The sequence below is a fragment of the Malaclemys terrapin genome, chromosome 4, assembly GCF_027887155.1.
Source record: "Malaclemys terrapin pileata isolate rMalTer1 chromosome 4, rMalTer1.hap1, whole genome shotgun sequence".
Classification (NCBI taxonomy): domain Eukaryota; kingdom Metazoa; phylum Chordata; order Testudines; family Emydidae; genus Malaclemys; species Malaclemys terrapin.
The window spans coordinates 65,806,042-65,822,683 of NC_071508.1; the positions used below are offsets into that span (position 1 = coordinate 65,806,042).

Genomic DNA, 16,642 nt, shown 5'->3' on the forward strand with positions numbered 1-16,642 from the left:
CCGGGAGTCTCCTGCTTGCTGTGAAGGGCATGGGGGAAAGAAAGGGGGCTAATGTCAGGGTGTCCCCCTCCTTGCCAACAATGCCAGCATGGCTAAACAATGGAGTAAAAGAGGTGTTTAGAGACACAAAGGCATCCTTTAAAAATTGGAAGTCAAATCCTAGCGAGGAAAATAGAAAGGAACATATTTTCTGGCAAGTCACATGTAAAAATATAATTATGTAGGTCAAAGAATTTGAAGGGCAACTAGCACAAGACAGAAACTAAGAACAAAATTTTTTCTAAGTACATCAGAAGCAGGAAGATTGCCAAACAATCACTGGGGCTACTGGACGATCAAAATGTTAAAGGAGCACTCAAGAAGGAGAAAGCCATTGCAGAGAAGCTAAATGAATACTTTGCCTCGGTGTTCACTGCAGGGGATATGAGTGAGATTCCCATACCTGAGCCATTCCTTTTAGGTGATAAATCTGAGGAACTGTCCCAGATTGAGGCGTCAATAGAGGAGCTTTGGGAAAAAAATGATTAAACAAACAGTAATAAGTCACCAGGACCAGACCAGATGGTATTCACCCAGGAGTTTAGAAGGAGCTCAGATATGAAACTGCATAACTACTCACTGTTGTATGTAACCTATCACTTAAATCAGCATCTGTACCAGCTGACTGGAGGATAGCTAACGTGATGCCAATTTTTAAAAAAGACTCCAGAAGCGATCTTGGTAATTACAAGCCGGTAAGCCTCATTTCAGTAGGAGGCAAAATGGTTGAAACTATAGTAAAGAACTGAATTATCAGACACATAGATGAACACAGTATGTTGGGGAAGAGTCATCACAGCGTTTGTAAAGGGAAATCATGCCTCACCGATTTATTAGAATTCTTTGAGGATGTCAATAAACACATGGACAAGGGTGATCCAGTGGATATAGAGTACTTAGACTTTCATAAAGCCTTTGGAAGGTCCCTCACCAAAGGCTCTTCAGACAAAGTAAGGATTCATGGGATAAGAGGAAAGGTCCTCTCATGGATCAGGAAGTGGTTAAAAGGTAGGAAACAAAGGGTAGGAATAAATGGCGAGTTTTCACAATAGAAGGCGATAAATAGCAGGGTCCCCTAAAGACCTGTACCAGGACCAGTGCTGTTCAACATAATCATAAATGATCTGGAAAAAGGGGTAAAAAATAAGGTGGCAAAGTTTGCTGACAATACAAAATGATTCAAGATAGTTAAGTCCAAAGCTGACTAACAAGAGTTACAAAGGGAATCTCAAACATTGGGTGACTGGGAAACAAAATTGCAGATGAAATTCAGTGTTGATAAATGCAAAATAATTCACATTGGAAAACATAATTCCAACTATCCATACAAAATGATGGGATCTATATTAGCTGTTATTGCTCAAGAAAGGAATTTTGGAGTCATCTTGGATAGGTCTCTGAAAATATTTGCTTAATGTGCAGCAGCAGTCAAAAAAGCTAAGAGAAAGTTAAAAGAAGAACAGGAGTACTTGTGTCACCTTAGAGACTAACCAATTTATTAGAGCATAAGCTTTCGTGGACTACAGCCCACTTCTTTGGATGCATCCGAAGAAGTGGGCTGTAGTCCACGAAAGCTTATGCTCTAATAAATTGGTTAGTCTCTAAGGTGACACAAGTACTCCTGTTCTTCTTTTTGCGGATACAGACTAACACGGCTGCTACTCTGAAAAGAGAAAGTTAGGAATCATTAGGAAAGGGATATATAAGAAGATAGGAAATATAATGCCACTATGGAAATCCATGATATGCACATATCTGGAATACTGTGTACAGTTCTGGTTGCTCCATCTAAAAAAAAGAAATATTAGAATTGGAAAAAGTAGAGAGAAGAGCAACAAAAATGATTAGGGGAATGGAACAGCTTCCATATGAGGAGAGAATAAAAAGACTGGGACTGTTCTGATTGGAAAAGAGATTGAAGGGGATACGATAGAGATCTATAAAATCATGAATGGCGAGGAGAAAGTGAATAAGAACGTGTTATTTACCCTTTCACATACCACAAGAACCAGAGGTCACCCAATGAAATTAATAGATAGCAGGTTTAAAACAAACATATGAAAGTACTTCTTCACACAACTCATAATCAACCTGGGGAACTCATTACCAGGGGATGTTGTGAAGGCCAAAAATATAACAGGGTTAAAAAAGAATTAGATAAGTTCCTGGAGGATAGGTCCACCAATGGCTATTAGCCAAGAGAGTTAGGAATGCAATCACATGCTCTGGGTGTCCCTAAACCTCTGACTGCTAGAAGCTGGGACTGGATGGTAGGGAATGGATCATGCGATAAATGGCCCTGTTCTGTTCACTCCCTGTGTAGAATCTGGCACTGACCACTCATGCAGTATGGCCGTTTTTAATGTTCTGAACTTCAAGACGTTAATCTGTTTATCTTGTCAAAAAGAAGATTGAGAGGGGACTTGATTATATTGTACAAGTACCTTCACAGGGAGAAAATACCAGATATTAAAAGGCTCTTTAATCTAGCAGAAAAATGTATAACATGAAGCAATGGCAGGAAACTGAAGCCAGACAAATTCAAATTAAAAACAAGGCACAAGTTTTGGACAGTAAGTGTGATTAACCATTGGAACAAACCACCAAGGGAAGAAGTGGATTTTCCATCTCTTGTCTTCAGATCAAGGGCTTGTCTACACTTGAAAACACTAGAGTGATAGAGCTGCACTGATGCAACTGTAGTGCTTCAGTGTAAACACTACCTATGCTAATGGGAGGGGTTCTCCATCGGCGTAGGCAATCCACTTCCCTGAGAAGCGGTAACTAGGTTAATGGAAGAATTTTTCTGTTGACCAAGTGCTGTCTACACACCGGGGGTTAGGTCAGCATAACTACGTTGCTCAGGGGTGTGGATTTTTCACACTCTTGAGTGACGTAGCTATGATGATGTAAGCTCCCAGTGTAGACCAGCCCCAAGAATGGATGCCTTTCTGGAAGGTATGATTTAGTCAAACACAAGCTTTTCAGCTCAGTACAGGGGTAACTGGTATGATATACAGGACACTACACAAAAATACCTAATTGTCCCTTCTGGCCTTAAAAATCTATGAATCCATTAACTGTTTCCAAATCTAGTTCTTAGCCCAGTATAGTTGATAAGATTAGCTCCTGAAAGCACTAACCTGTTACTTTACTGAAGCTGACCTGAAAATCCATAATAGACTTTCTTAGACAATTTTTCCTTGAGTATTAAAAGTATGCTTTTGAACCAACATCTGGGGCTTGGTTTATTCATTGCTAAGTGCCAAGAAAGCTCTGGTAGAGCTGTCTGGGTATGGAGCAGAGTAAGTCTGTCACCCTTTTTAAAGCATCCTGTTGGGAGGGTGGCAGCTCCACTCTGACTCTAAAGTAGGGTTATGGCTTAATAGCACAATTTATCCCTAAATCTCTAACTCTTGTAGTTCCTAAAGTATCTGCTGCTAAACTCATGTCAGAACAGAAATGGAGTGGAAAGCAATACAGTAATTGGAATGATGTGATTTTGAAGCAGGGGTGGGCAAATTTTTTGGCCCGAGGGCCACATCTGGGAATAGAAATTGTATGGCGGGCCTTGAATACTCACAAAATTGGGGTTGGGGTGTGGGAGGGGGTGAGGGATTCAGGGTGTGGCCAGAAATGAGGAGTTCAGGATGTGGGAGGGGGCTCCGGACTGAGGGTGGGAGGATGAGGACTCCGGTTTGGGATGCGGGCTACTGGGATGAAAAGTTTGGGGTGTAGAAGGGTGCTCCGGGCTGGGACTGAGGGGTTTGGAGGGTGGGAGGGGGATCAGGGCTGGGGGGTAGGGTACAAGAAGGAGTGCAGACTCTGGCTAGGGGTGCGGGCTCTGGTGTGGAGCTGGGGATGAGGGTTTTGGGGTGAAGGAGGGTGCTCCAGGCTGGGATTGAGGGGTTCAGAGTGGGGAGGGAGATCAGGGCTGCAGGGTTTGGGGCATGGGGGGTTGATGGGGTGCAGGTTCTAGGCGTTGCTTACTTCCCAGTGGCTCCCAGAAGCAGCAGCATGTCCCTTCTCTGGCTCCTATGTGGAGGCTGCACCATCCGCAGGCACCGCCCCAGCAGCTCCCATTGGCCATGGTTCCAGGCCAATAGGATATGCGGGGGTGGTGCTTGGAGCGGAGGCAGCGTGCAGATTAGAGCCCTCTGGCTGACCCTATACCTAGGAGCCGGAGGGGGGCCATGCCGCTGCTTCCGGGAGCCACGTGGAGAGACCCCCGACCCTGCTCCCCGGCTGGAGCGCCAGAGCGGGGCAAGCTCCAGTCCCCGCTCCCCAGGGGAAGCTCGAGAGCCGGATTAAAACGGCTGGTCCGCCGTAGTTTGCCCACCCCTGTTTTAAAGTCTGATATCTTGTGAATGGCCAAGAATAGAAACACTTGCCAGTACAAAAGCTTTTACAGGCAGAAAATATTTACAAGCACTGAGTGAGGTTTTCAAAGCTGAGTAGAGGATTCAGCTACACAACTCCCATTAAATAAAGGTTCACTTTCCTAGTCAGCTTTGAAAATCTCAACCACTGTTCCTACTGGGCTGGTGAGCAAAAAGAAAAATAACAATTCCTGCTGAAAACATATTACCTTAAATCCAAAAATCACCCAGTAAAGTTTTTTTTTAAAAACTTCAATGTAGCTACTATCCTATCACAGGATACCAGTCTCAGTGTATTGCACCAAAAATATTCGTTTTTTGTTTTTATTGAAACAATAAGTAAAACACTTTAAAAAGATGTTATGTCTGACTTTCAGCTAGTCCGATGTTCAGCATTCCACACACAGCGGGTTCACTTAAGAAGTTTCTGTTGGCTTGACAGAGATTTCTCGTTCCAGCAGTATTCCCCATTTTAAATGCAAGGAATCTCTCTCAAACTAGTGGAGTCTTTCAAAATAAAAGAAACTTTTTAAGTTCGGCCACTGTAAATATTATATTTGACAGAGGAAATAACATCTTTTTACATGCCTACAGTGGTTGCCTACTGTAGTCACATTATTTAGTTATCTAAGAAAATTGGCAAGTTTTTGAAGGAGACCAACATATTGGATAAAAACCTTAGGTAAGCGTATAGATCTGGTTATTTTGCTTCCGTTTTTTCCCTGTTAGCACATTTTCCTTTGGCAAATCCAATAAGAGCAGACCAGTAGCTGTTTCAGAGAAAATACTCTTTTCTGGTTGACCGCTAGTAAGTGCCGATGGCTGGAGTAATTTATATGCTCTTATTGGGCCAAAGGCCAAGTAATAAGAGTGTTTTCTCAGCCAGACTATCCATAATAGAATGATGCCTAGTTTGGCTCACAGGCATCTTTTTGAAATACAGTGAAATTTGGATAGGCCATAGATTTTAAATCTAGTTCCTGTTTCAGAAAGACTGCAATGTTAATCACTTTAGGTTGGTTTAAAAATTTAAAAAGGCAAATAAAACTACATTTCGTATATTTATCCCAGTTACTGGTGCTTTATATAGGGAGTCAAATTCTTTCCTGTTGCATTCATGCACCCTGCTGATTTCAAAGCTGTTGCATCCATGGGACTCTCTAAGGTGCCACAAGTACTCCTGTTCTTCTTTTTGCGGATACAGACTAACACGGCTGCTACTCTGAAATCCATGGGACTGAAAGCAGAACTTGCCCCAGAAATGGAGCTCAGTAGCTGAGTGGACATAAAAAAAAAAAAAATGACAGAATGGAAATTAAATCAGAAGGAACTTGTCCAGTGCCAGAAATAAGCTACGAGATCATGAAGGCTATTTTTCTGGCTTTCCGAACTTTTTCAGTAAACTTGAAGGATGGTAGCATCCCAAATAATTTATTTTTCTATGACAGTCAATGATTGAGCTATTTTAGCCTAATAAAATGAAGACTTCATTGGCCTTATTTAAGCATTTCTTTACTTGGCTGAGACTTTCACTGCATCTCTTCATTAACAATAAGCAAAATAATGAGAAAAAAAGATCTTTTCTTCTCTTCCCTCCCTCCCAAATTAACATTTCAGATAAACATATTTTCCCCATTATCACTGCGCTGTGCTTATCAATCTTGCCAGCCCTGCATATGCCAACATGACTTGAATGTGGCCTCATACAAAAACGTTATAGGAGGGAAGTAAATCTTTGCTTCTCTGTTCTAATGTGGAAGGAATGTGGGCTTTCCAGCCAAGGTTTGGATTTTGTCTTCTTCTATTTATTTTAAATCTTTTCAGACAAAGAAGGAGACATTCACTGTTGCACCCATATTGTTAACTTTTGAACTGAGGTGCTTAAAATGAAAATACATGTTTAGCTGGTATTTGTATCATCTGAATCAGGGAAAAAAGCCTGGCTAGGAGCCCCTGGATATCCTGGTTTTAGTGGCTATGCAGACCCCAACGTATAAGATACAATTGGCAAAACAGGACAGAAATACAGATGGTAACATTTAAATGCTATGGGTTTGTTATTTTTTTCATAAGTCATTGAAGAATATGTGCAAATCAGAATTCTGAAAATTATTCTCCAAGATGGATGGGTGACAGAGCAAGACTGTTGAGCTCAGCAAGACATTAGCTAACAGCATTCAAGTAGAGTCTAGCAGGGATCAGTTCTGGGTCTGGTTCTGTTCAATATCTTCATCAATGATTTAGATTGGTTGTTCCCCAACTTGTTCCGCCGCTTGTGCAGGGAAAGCCCCTGGTGGGTCGGGTCGGTTTGTTTACCTGCCGCGTCCGCAGGTTCGGCCGATCGCGGCTCCCAGTGGGAGTAGTAGTAGTAGTAATGTTCCTGAAAAATGTGACTTTAAGCGAAACTATGTTAAGCTAATCCAATTTCCCCATAAGAATTAATGTAAATGGGGGGGTTAGGTTCCAGGGAAATTTTTTTCACCAGACAAAAAAGCGAGATATATATATCTCTTAGCTTAACATCGTTTCGCTTAAAGTCGCATTTTTCAGGAACATAACTACAACGTTAAGCGAGGAGTTACTGTACATAAAAGGCTTGTTACAAGGAAGACAGAAAAATTTTTTCTTTAACCTCTGAGGATAGGACCAGAAACAATGGGCTTAAATAGCAACAAGGGCAGTTTAGGTTGGAAATTAGGAAAAACTTCCTGTCAGAGTGGTTAAGCACTGGAATAAATTGCCTAGGGAGGTTGCAGAGATTTTAAAGAGCAGGTTAGACAAACACCTGTCAGGGATGGTCTAGATAATACTTAGTTGAGTCTTGAGAGCAGGGACTGCACTAGAAACCTCTCAAGGCTCCCTCCAGTCCTACGATTCTAAGATTGTTCATCCTTCTAGCAGATAATTAGGGAGTTGGAGATTTAGGGCCCTAATTCATGAAGTCAATGGGACTTCTTAAAGGTTGGCACATACTTATGTGTCTTACTGTTTGTGATACTTTGAAATGAACCCTAACCTTTAGAAGAAGAAAGTCTGCAAGTGAAACACTTGGAAAAAGCCGTGGAAAGCCATCAGTGCAGGGGTTTCTCCTTTGTTGAGAGAGGATGGCTCTGAAATGGGCATACAAGGTGATCTGCATCCTATGCGCATGGTGGAACTGGGCTCTGCACTGGTCCTGCATGGCCCACTGTGGAAAAGTGGTTGGGGACAGACCAGGGATGTGACGACTGGTGTCTATCTGATGTCTATATCCTCTAGCGTCTAGTTCATGAGTTCTCAACTCTGTGGTTGCAAACAGGTGTCATACTACTCTTCCCATATTGCTAAATGGGAGAGAGATCCTGGCTAGACGGGAGGGGAGAACTGGTGTGTACCCTGGTATGGAAAGGGTTTAGAAGCACCGTGGCCTCGTCAGCTTTGAAAAATGTATTTTAAATATCTACAGTGTACTCCTCATTTCAGCACATTCTGAGCTGACTGACACTTCTGAGCCCAGCTTTCATTTAAAGGTGGTGAGGTGGGTACATAAAACTGATATGAAAGACAATCATCTCACTTGAACCTCCTCTGTGTACATGACTAGAAACGGGTTTGACACACGAAGTTTGAATGCAAATGCTGATCCAAAGTTAAGGTGTTTGGATCCAGGATATTTGATTAGGCACCTCTCTGTCCATGGCTTGCTATCTTGTTGATTGATTTGTTTTCAATTCTGTTATTCTCTTTTCTCTTTTTTTTATTACAATCACCGTTGTCATCATAGTTTGCTCCTGGGTACCATGCTATTTGTCATATATCCCGTCTGGCATAGCAAAGCAATCCACATACAGAGAGTGTTATGGGTGATTACATTTTCTAATGTGAAGCCAAGAATAATTCTGATCCAGCTACAATAAATTAATCCCCAAGAAGGGTCCTACATCTTGAAGTGTAACATATCAAAGGTGATTACATTGCTGGCAGAACTAGGACATTTGAAAAACTAGCTTACCCATAAAATGTGAGACGCAGGAAACCAATCCTTTTGCCAAGTTTAACCAACTCTCCCTGTCTAGTGACAGCTCCTGTTAACAGCACAATTCCTACTTTTTTAAGGGTGGAAAGCCACTTGTAGGCACTTTCATCACGGTGTAAGACTTCTTCAAAAGACATATTTGGGAGCTGCAGATCTGAGCCCCAATATTTACATTCTGTAAGACAAAAAATATTGAAGCAAACTTTTAGTTATTATCTTTATTATTTCTTATTTGTATCACTGTAGTTATTTCAATGTTCAAGGTTAGGACATATTCACAATATTAAACTATTTTAAAGTAATGCTTTACTTGTGTGTTTCTGAATATGGTCCCAGTCTTGAAATTAGATTAGCATGACAGGACCCACGTGGAGCCTTTGGTACGTACATATCACAAATAAACAGTTTTCTAGAAGTAAAATACATCAAACAAATAACAAATGACATTTTAACCATGTATAATCTGAAAGGAATATTACACTGCAAAACATAAAGCAGAAGTGCCTCTCTCTCTCTCTGAATATATGGACTAGAAGAGTGAAAACTGTCAATACTCAGTTTCTTTAATAAAAACAATGAGGAGTACTTGTGGCACCTTAGAGACTAACAAATTTATTTGGGCATAAGGTTTTGTGGGCTAAAACACACTTCATCAGATGCATGGAATGGAAAATACAGTAGCAAGATATATATATACATAGTACATGAAAAGATGGGGGTGGCCTTACCAATTCTAACAAATTTATCCTCACCCAAAACTATTTCATATTTGGGGACAATGTATACCTTCAAGTCAGTGGCACTGCTATGGGTACCTGTATGACTCCACAGGATGCCAACATTTTTATGGCTTCCTCAGCTCTCATCCCCTAATGCCCTTACTCCACTTGCGCTACATTGATGACATCTTCATCATCTGGACCCATGGGAAAGAAGCCCTTGAGGAATTCCACCAGGATTTCAACAATTTCCATCCCACCATCAACCTCAGCCTGGACCAGTCTACACAAGAGATCCACTTCCTCGACACTACAGTGCAAATAAGCGATGGTCACATAAACACCACCCTATACCGGAAACGTACTGAACGCTATAATTACCTACATGCCTCCAGCTTTCATCCAGACCACATCACACAATCCATTGTCTACAACCAAGCTCTAAGATACAACTGCATTTGCTCCAATCCCTCAGACATAGACAAACACCTACAGGATCTCTATCAAGCATTCTTAAAATTACAATACCCACCTGCTGAAGTGAAGAAACAGATTGACAGAGCCAGAAGGGTACCCAGAAGTCGCCTACTACAGAATAGGCCCAACAAAGAAAGTAACAGAACACCACTAGCCGTCACCTTCAGCCCCCAACTAAAACCTCTCGAGCGCATCATCAAGGATCTACAACCTATCCTGAAGGACGATTCCTCACACTCACAGACCTTGGGTGACAGGCCAGTCCTCGCTTACAGACAGCAGCCCAACCTGAAGCAAATACTCACCAGCAACTAAACACTACACAACAAAAACACTAACCCAGGAACCTACCCCTGCAACAAACCCCGTTGCCAACTCCGTCCACATATCTATTCAAGGGACACCATCATAGGACCTAACCACATCAGCCACACCATCAGGGGCTCGTTCACCTACACATCTACCAATGTGATATATGCCATCATGTGCCAGCAATGCCCCTCTGCCATGTACATTGGTCAAACTGGACAGTCTCTACGCAAAAGAATAAATGGACACAAATCAGACAACAAGAATTATAACATTCCAAAGCTAGTCAGAGAACACTTCAATTTCCCTAGACACTCAATAACAGACTTAAAAGTGGCAATCTTCAACAAAAAAAACTTCAAAAACAGACTCCAACAAGAAACTGCAGAACTGGAATTAATTTGCAAACTGGACACTGTCAAATTAGGCCTGAATAAAGACTGGGAGTGGATGGGTCATTGCAAAAACTTAAAACAAATTTCCCCATGCTAATTTTCCCCTACTGTTACTCACACCTTCTTGTCAACTGTTTGAAATGGGCCACCCTGATTACCACTGCAAAAGTGATTTTTCCTCCTGTTGATAATAGCCCACTTTAATTGAATTGTTTTGGTTAGAAATGGTAAGGCAACCCCTATCTTTTCATGTACTATGTATATATATCTTGCTACTGTATTTTGCACTCCATTCATCTGATGAAGTGGGTTTTAGCCCACGAAAGCTTATGCCCAAATAAATTTGTTAGTCTCTAAGGTGCCACAAGTACTCCTCATTGTTTTTGCTGATACAGACTAACACAGCTACCACTCAGAAACCAGTTTCTTTAATGTTTTCTTTCATGCTACGCTGTTATTTTTATTCATTGTTTGTATTAGAGTAGCACCTAGAGACCCCAGTCAGGATTGATGTCCCATTGTGATTGGTACTGTATGGACACAGAGTACAAGAGAATCCCTTCCTTGAAGAGCTAACAATCTACATACACCTGTATCCCGATATAACGCTGTCCTCGGGAGCCAAAAAATCTTACCGCGTTATAGGTGAAACCGCATTATATTGAACTTGCTTTGATCCGCCAGCGCGCGCAACCCCGCCCACCCCGGAGCGCTGCTTTACCGCGTTATATCCGAATTCGTGTTAAATCGAGTTGCGTTATATCAGGGTAGAGGTGTACCAAGACAGGCCAGATGAATGTGTTAATGTATTATTTTAAAAACAGAATAATTAAAATGGTGGTCTAAAACAGTGCTTCTCAAAGTCAGGCCGCCACTTGTTCAGGGAAAGCCCCTGGCAGTCCGGGCCAGTTTATTTACCTGACATGTCCTCAGGTTCGGCCGACTGCGGCTCCCACTGGCCACGGTTCGCCGTCCCAGGCCAATGGGGGCTGCGAGAAGGGCGGCCAGCACATCCTTTGGCCCGCGCCGCTTCCCGCAGCCCCCATTGGCCTGTGATGGCGAACCGCGGCTCGGATCGCCAGGGGCTTTCCCTGAACAAGCAGCAGACTGGCTTTGAGAAGCGCTGGTCTAAAACACATCAACAAAAAAGAAGAGAAAAGAAAATTCACTCAACTCATAAAAGTTACAATTCCCAGTTAGAGTTAATATCGACAATGCAGAATGCTCTGTAGTGTGTAGTTACAGGATAAACACTATCTTGCTTTCAGTGTCTTTTCCTATGTGTATTTGTTGTGGACATTTAACATTATTTCACACAGATATTATTTTGCTAATTTAGGCCTAAGATGTTAAGAAACCTTAACATAATTAGAATACGGAGAACACCCAATACTTAACAATGATTCAGTGAAGAAAAGGAATTTACATTCTTGCCACTGTCATCAAAAATGATTTCTAAAAGACGCTAGTTCACATTGGGCCTATAATAAATAAAATAAATAAACTAATATATATATATATATATAAAATACTGTTGCCTAAAAAGGATTGTTATTTTCTAGCATCTGAGACGATATTGCAAACAATAGAGAACAAACAAAATTATGAAATGTAATTAAGTACTGATAACACCTTTAAACGTTAATTTAATATTGTGCATTCCTGCTTTTTAAAAGTTTTCAATGTTTTTTAGCAAGGGAATTTTACCTATCCTAACTTCATTTTCTAGTACTTTTACTTGGAAAAAAATCCTGTAGGTAAAAAGCTGTAGCTAAATGACATGAAATTAAATAAAAATGGGGTGATATCGGCCGCTAGAAATGTTTGGATTTTTAACCATCACCTCTCATTTAGAGCTACAAACAGTGGCTACTATTTATGAACACGTTACCATGCCACAATATCTGAGGCACTGTAGTTATCCCTCCTTCAAAGTCTGAGGGAAAAAAGGACTCCTATTGACTTCAGTGAGCTTTGGTTCAGGTACTAATTGCTGTATCTAGATAACTCACTGTAGTAAGACTGACCTTTTAATAGTGATCACTGTCCCTGCAGAGCAACAGCATCTGTAGTTTTCCAAGTTACCCGCTTGGACCAGGATCCCCATTTACATACAACACTCTCCCTTTCTCTTTGTTGCCCCCTCTTTTTTTTTTTAAATAGTTCCTGGATTTTAAATGGAGAAACTAAACCAGCCTCTGATTTGTCACCAAATTGCTGTAGATGAGATTTCTCCGAGCCCTACGCTTCACCCACCCTGGTGCATTCAATCACTTTCCAGTTATGTGGAGGAGTATAAGTGAGGGTAATGGGCATACACCAAGGCGAGACTGTGGATTCCTCTCTAGCCACAAGACTGTAGAAAATGTACGTATATTATATTTGTACTAATAAATGTACAAATATATTTTTAATATAGCACCATAAATGTACCCTGCATTTTACAAACACAGAGAAAGACTCAAAGAGCTTTTATTAAAGAACCAAATTGTGCCTGTCCCCCCTTGGGTGTATTAGTGGGGGCAGAGAACACAGGGAGTTGTTTCCCCTCTGTCTCCAAGCAGAAGGCAGCCGGAATGCTGAAGTACGTGCTCCTGAGTGGGAGACTACTGTTGACTGCAGCACTGTGCATTCCAAAAGTAACACGATCAGGTGAGCTGGCTGGAGGGGGCCTGGGCAATGCTTTTTCAAAGGCAGAGTACGTGCCACTTCTGAGGGTGCTCCCATAAACATTCTGCAGAACATCTCCAGTCATTATCACTCTGGAACTACAACTCCATCACTGAAGGATTAAGACTAAATGCAGCCCTGATCCAACCTAACCCTCCCCCCCCCCCAAAGAAAAACAGAGGGCCCATTACAACAAATCAAAGCCTTCCCCCCCCTCCAAAAAACCCCACCCCTGCTTGTTTCCCATGCATTTCTATTTGATTCAGATAAATAAACTTTTTATAATCTGAAAATCACCTACCACAGTACAAACATAGAAAACAGACACATCTCCACTTCTATCCTGGTGCAAGGCCAAGCACAATGCAATCCTTGTGTTGAGGGAGGGCAGCTACTGCACTGGCCTCTTCAAAGTGGGCTCAGGAAGGGATGAGCCATTGCCATGCTGCCCCCTTTGCATCAACAACATTGGAGGGTGTGGGAGGGTGCACAGCACATGTTGAAAAATGTTGGCTTAGCAGCCATTCTCTCCCTGTGCTCTCAGGGCCACTGTGCCTGGGTACTTTGCTTGCCTGGAACTCCACTGGGTTGGTCAGACTCTGCATCATGTCCATCCCAGAGCTGTGTCTTAAAGACACAAACAGTCCTTGCATATTTATACATGACGTACATGCTATAAAATATGAGCGAGGGATTCGGTTTTGCTCCTCCCAAGGAACTTGGATGTACCTGTCATCGATATTACCCCAGTAGTGGGGCCACACACAACAGCTCTGAAGTCTAAGGGGAAGTTTTTGCTTAAGCAAGGGAAAGCAGGACAATCATATCTATGTGTTATGCTATTCCATATTTCAGAGGAAAGTAAACCCATAACTTCCCAATTTTTCAAAGCGATACATAGGTTTTACTCATCCAATGGGACAAATATGGCCAAATGCCATGTACCCCTGAAAATTAAGGGTTATTTGCTAATATGCTTTCATATAGTTTCAGCTGCCCAAATGCTCCTAAATCTAGCATGGATATTCTAAGGATGCCTTAAGCCTATAGTCTGAGCCAGCAACTTGGTAATGGTTGCTGATTTCCATGTTTAACAATATTGTTTTCTTTACCCCTTACTGAGTCTTAAAGCAACCACATTTTATTTGAGTTGGAGAGTTCAGGAACAGATAAGCTTCCTAATACAGAGAGATATATGGGTCCCAGGGGAATGCTGCGTTCAAAATGAATTAAAAGTAAATTAATGGACTGTAACTAGAAGAAAACACTCCTGGGCTCTTCATTGAGTTCTTTCTTTTCTTTGGGTTTCCCTGAGGAGGAATGTTTTCTGCATTCAGACAATATGTTCTGATGCCAGTTCAGAAAAAAAAAGACTTACAAAAAGCCAGACAGAAATTTATAGTTGGAAAAGAAAGTACAAATTATATAGTACCGTTGTATTAGGGGAGATTTTTCACAAGTGACGAAGAAATACATAATTCACAAGAGACAAGGCTTTGCATGAGATATAATATCTAGGTCAGCTTTTCATCATGGGAAACTTTATAAAGTTTGACTACAGTTATTTTCAATTCAAGATCGTTGTAAGACATACTGCAAATTTTGGGCTAGACTGTGGCGTTCAAAGACAGAGCTAAGTGATGGTGGTGGGATGGGAGGGGAATACTCTGAGCAGCAGTTCCTGGAGTCATTCTGCTTACAGGGGACAAAGACAGACAGCAAGCCTCCAGGAGGGCTTTAGGAGAACATTCAGAAATGGAGATTAATACAGCACTTAAAGCAATGGTCTTGCACCCATTAATGTCAGTGCAAGTTGTACTACTGACTTCAGTGCATGCAAAATCAGACCCCAAAATAATGCAACATAGAATCCCTCCGCCATTGACCTTGGACAGCCAGCCAGTGCAGAAGACAGACGAGGACATGGCAATGGCCCCCACAGACTAGCTTTTGGGGTGTCTTGCTTCACAGGTGACTATGCCTCTCCTGTGCCTGGGAGTCAGGCAGCGAGAGAATCTAAATTCTGGCTGTCCCTGCACCCTCTCTCCTCTCGTATGAGCCCATGCAAGTGTAGCCAGAATCTGGACCATTATTTAGGACAAAAATGTGGAAATGTGAGACAGCCTCGGTGGCAAGATAGACTGGGGCACCCAAGGAGACTGACTGTGACGTCATGGTTAGGCTGCTGTAGTGCTTGTTACTTGGTTAGTGAAATCTAAGTATAGAACTCACAACCAATTTAGGGTTTGTGCCCTGCTTCTTCTTCCTGCCCGAGGTTGACACTCATGTTCGTGAGCGACTTCAGACAGCTTGACACTTTTTCAAAAGAAATATGCCTAGTATGGGTCCCAAATACTGTATGGGCTTTCTCCTTCTCCCAGAATCCTGAACATGGGGCTTCTCACTTGTGCCCAGCGATGGATTTTTATCTTATACAGGGTCTTTTTGTTCTAGCCAACCATTTCCCTGTGCTCCAGTATTGAGGGGAACTATGAGTCAGCATATAGCCCAGGCCTGAGAGGAGGCTGAGGGAGTTCCCATAAAATGCAGACCTCTGTGCAACCACAGGCTTGACACGTGCCTATAGCTGGCCTTCCACCTCCTTCCTCTTCCTGATTTATTGTCCCTTCCCAACTCAGTGCGGAAGCTCTGCTCATGCCATTCCCTTCACCATCAAGCCCAGTCCTCTCATTTTCGTCAATACTCATCTCCCTCTGCCTATAGCACTTGGACACAGTGAAGCAAGAAATTTAGTGAGCTTCTCTCACACTTCATAGTTTCTTTTTGGTAGTTCTGATGGTATGAAATACCATAAAGGGTCCAGGTACAAAATTCTATTTCTCGAAACATGTACCAGGTACAACGGTGATGAGCACTGTAGCAATACCTGTAAAGATTAGGACAGAATGGTGTCATTTAGCTGCCAACCTGAGTAAGGAACAATGTGGCATTGTATGGGCCCCTGGGGAACACATGGGCAGACTGTGGCTTCTGGCTCCCTTGAGATATTGTGCCTGCAAACAGCTCAGCATGCAGGGAATTGTGCACGGTGCACAATCCTTGAGCATGCTACAGCCTTTTCCAACTCCCACACATTGTAGCCATCTCAATTTGTAGACTGCTGTGCAGATGTGGATCTGTCATGGCCATACCTCCTACCAGCCCCTTTTGGGGTGATGTGACTCCCAGGGCCCTCCAGAGGAGCAGTCTCTATGTTCCCTGAGTGCAGGAACTATTTCTGTGACAAGGCGTTACACAAGGCATGCAAAGGAGGAGACTACGTGCACTCCTCTCTTGCCCCTGCCTATCCTAGACACACACTGATTCACAAATGAATGTGTAAAGCAGAACAACTGAGCTAGAGCAGACAGTTGCCTTGTGTGGCTGTAGAAGTACTCTCCGTCAGACAGCGCTGAGTAAAAGAATGCAGCTGCTCTCTGTTTCTTGTGACCCATGAAAGGAGATTATTACATGTGCTGAGGGAAAACCTTTCCAATTATTTATGTATGAAGAAAGTTAATTTCTAAAGTAACGCTTAGGAAACTTCCCAAGAATTTTGTTCTGTGATGAGTGAGTTTATAACACTGCCTGTTGTAATAAACTGAATCTAAAATAGACATCCACATCTTTGGTTACATA

The 16,642-nt window shown here is 42.2% G+C and overlaps 1 protein-coding gene across 2 annotated transcripts in view; it reads right to left on the minus strand.

Moving 5' to 3' along the window:
* The window catches only part of BBOX1 (gamma-butyrobetaine hydroxylase 1), an 84,947-nt gene that overhangs the window by 28,523 nt on the left and 39,782 nt on the right, over nucleotides 1-16,642 (minus strand). For both annotated transcript variants that reach the window (XM_054025919.1, XM_054025918.1), the window contains exon 4: nucleotides 8,410-8,608. In XM_054025919.1, coding sequence (XP_053881894.1) covers nucleotides 8,410-8,608 — 199 coding nt within the window. The remainder of the gene's footprint in view (nucleotides 1-8,409; nucleotides 8,609-16,642) is intronic.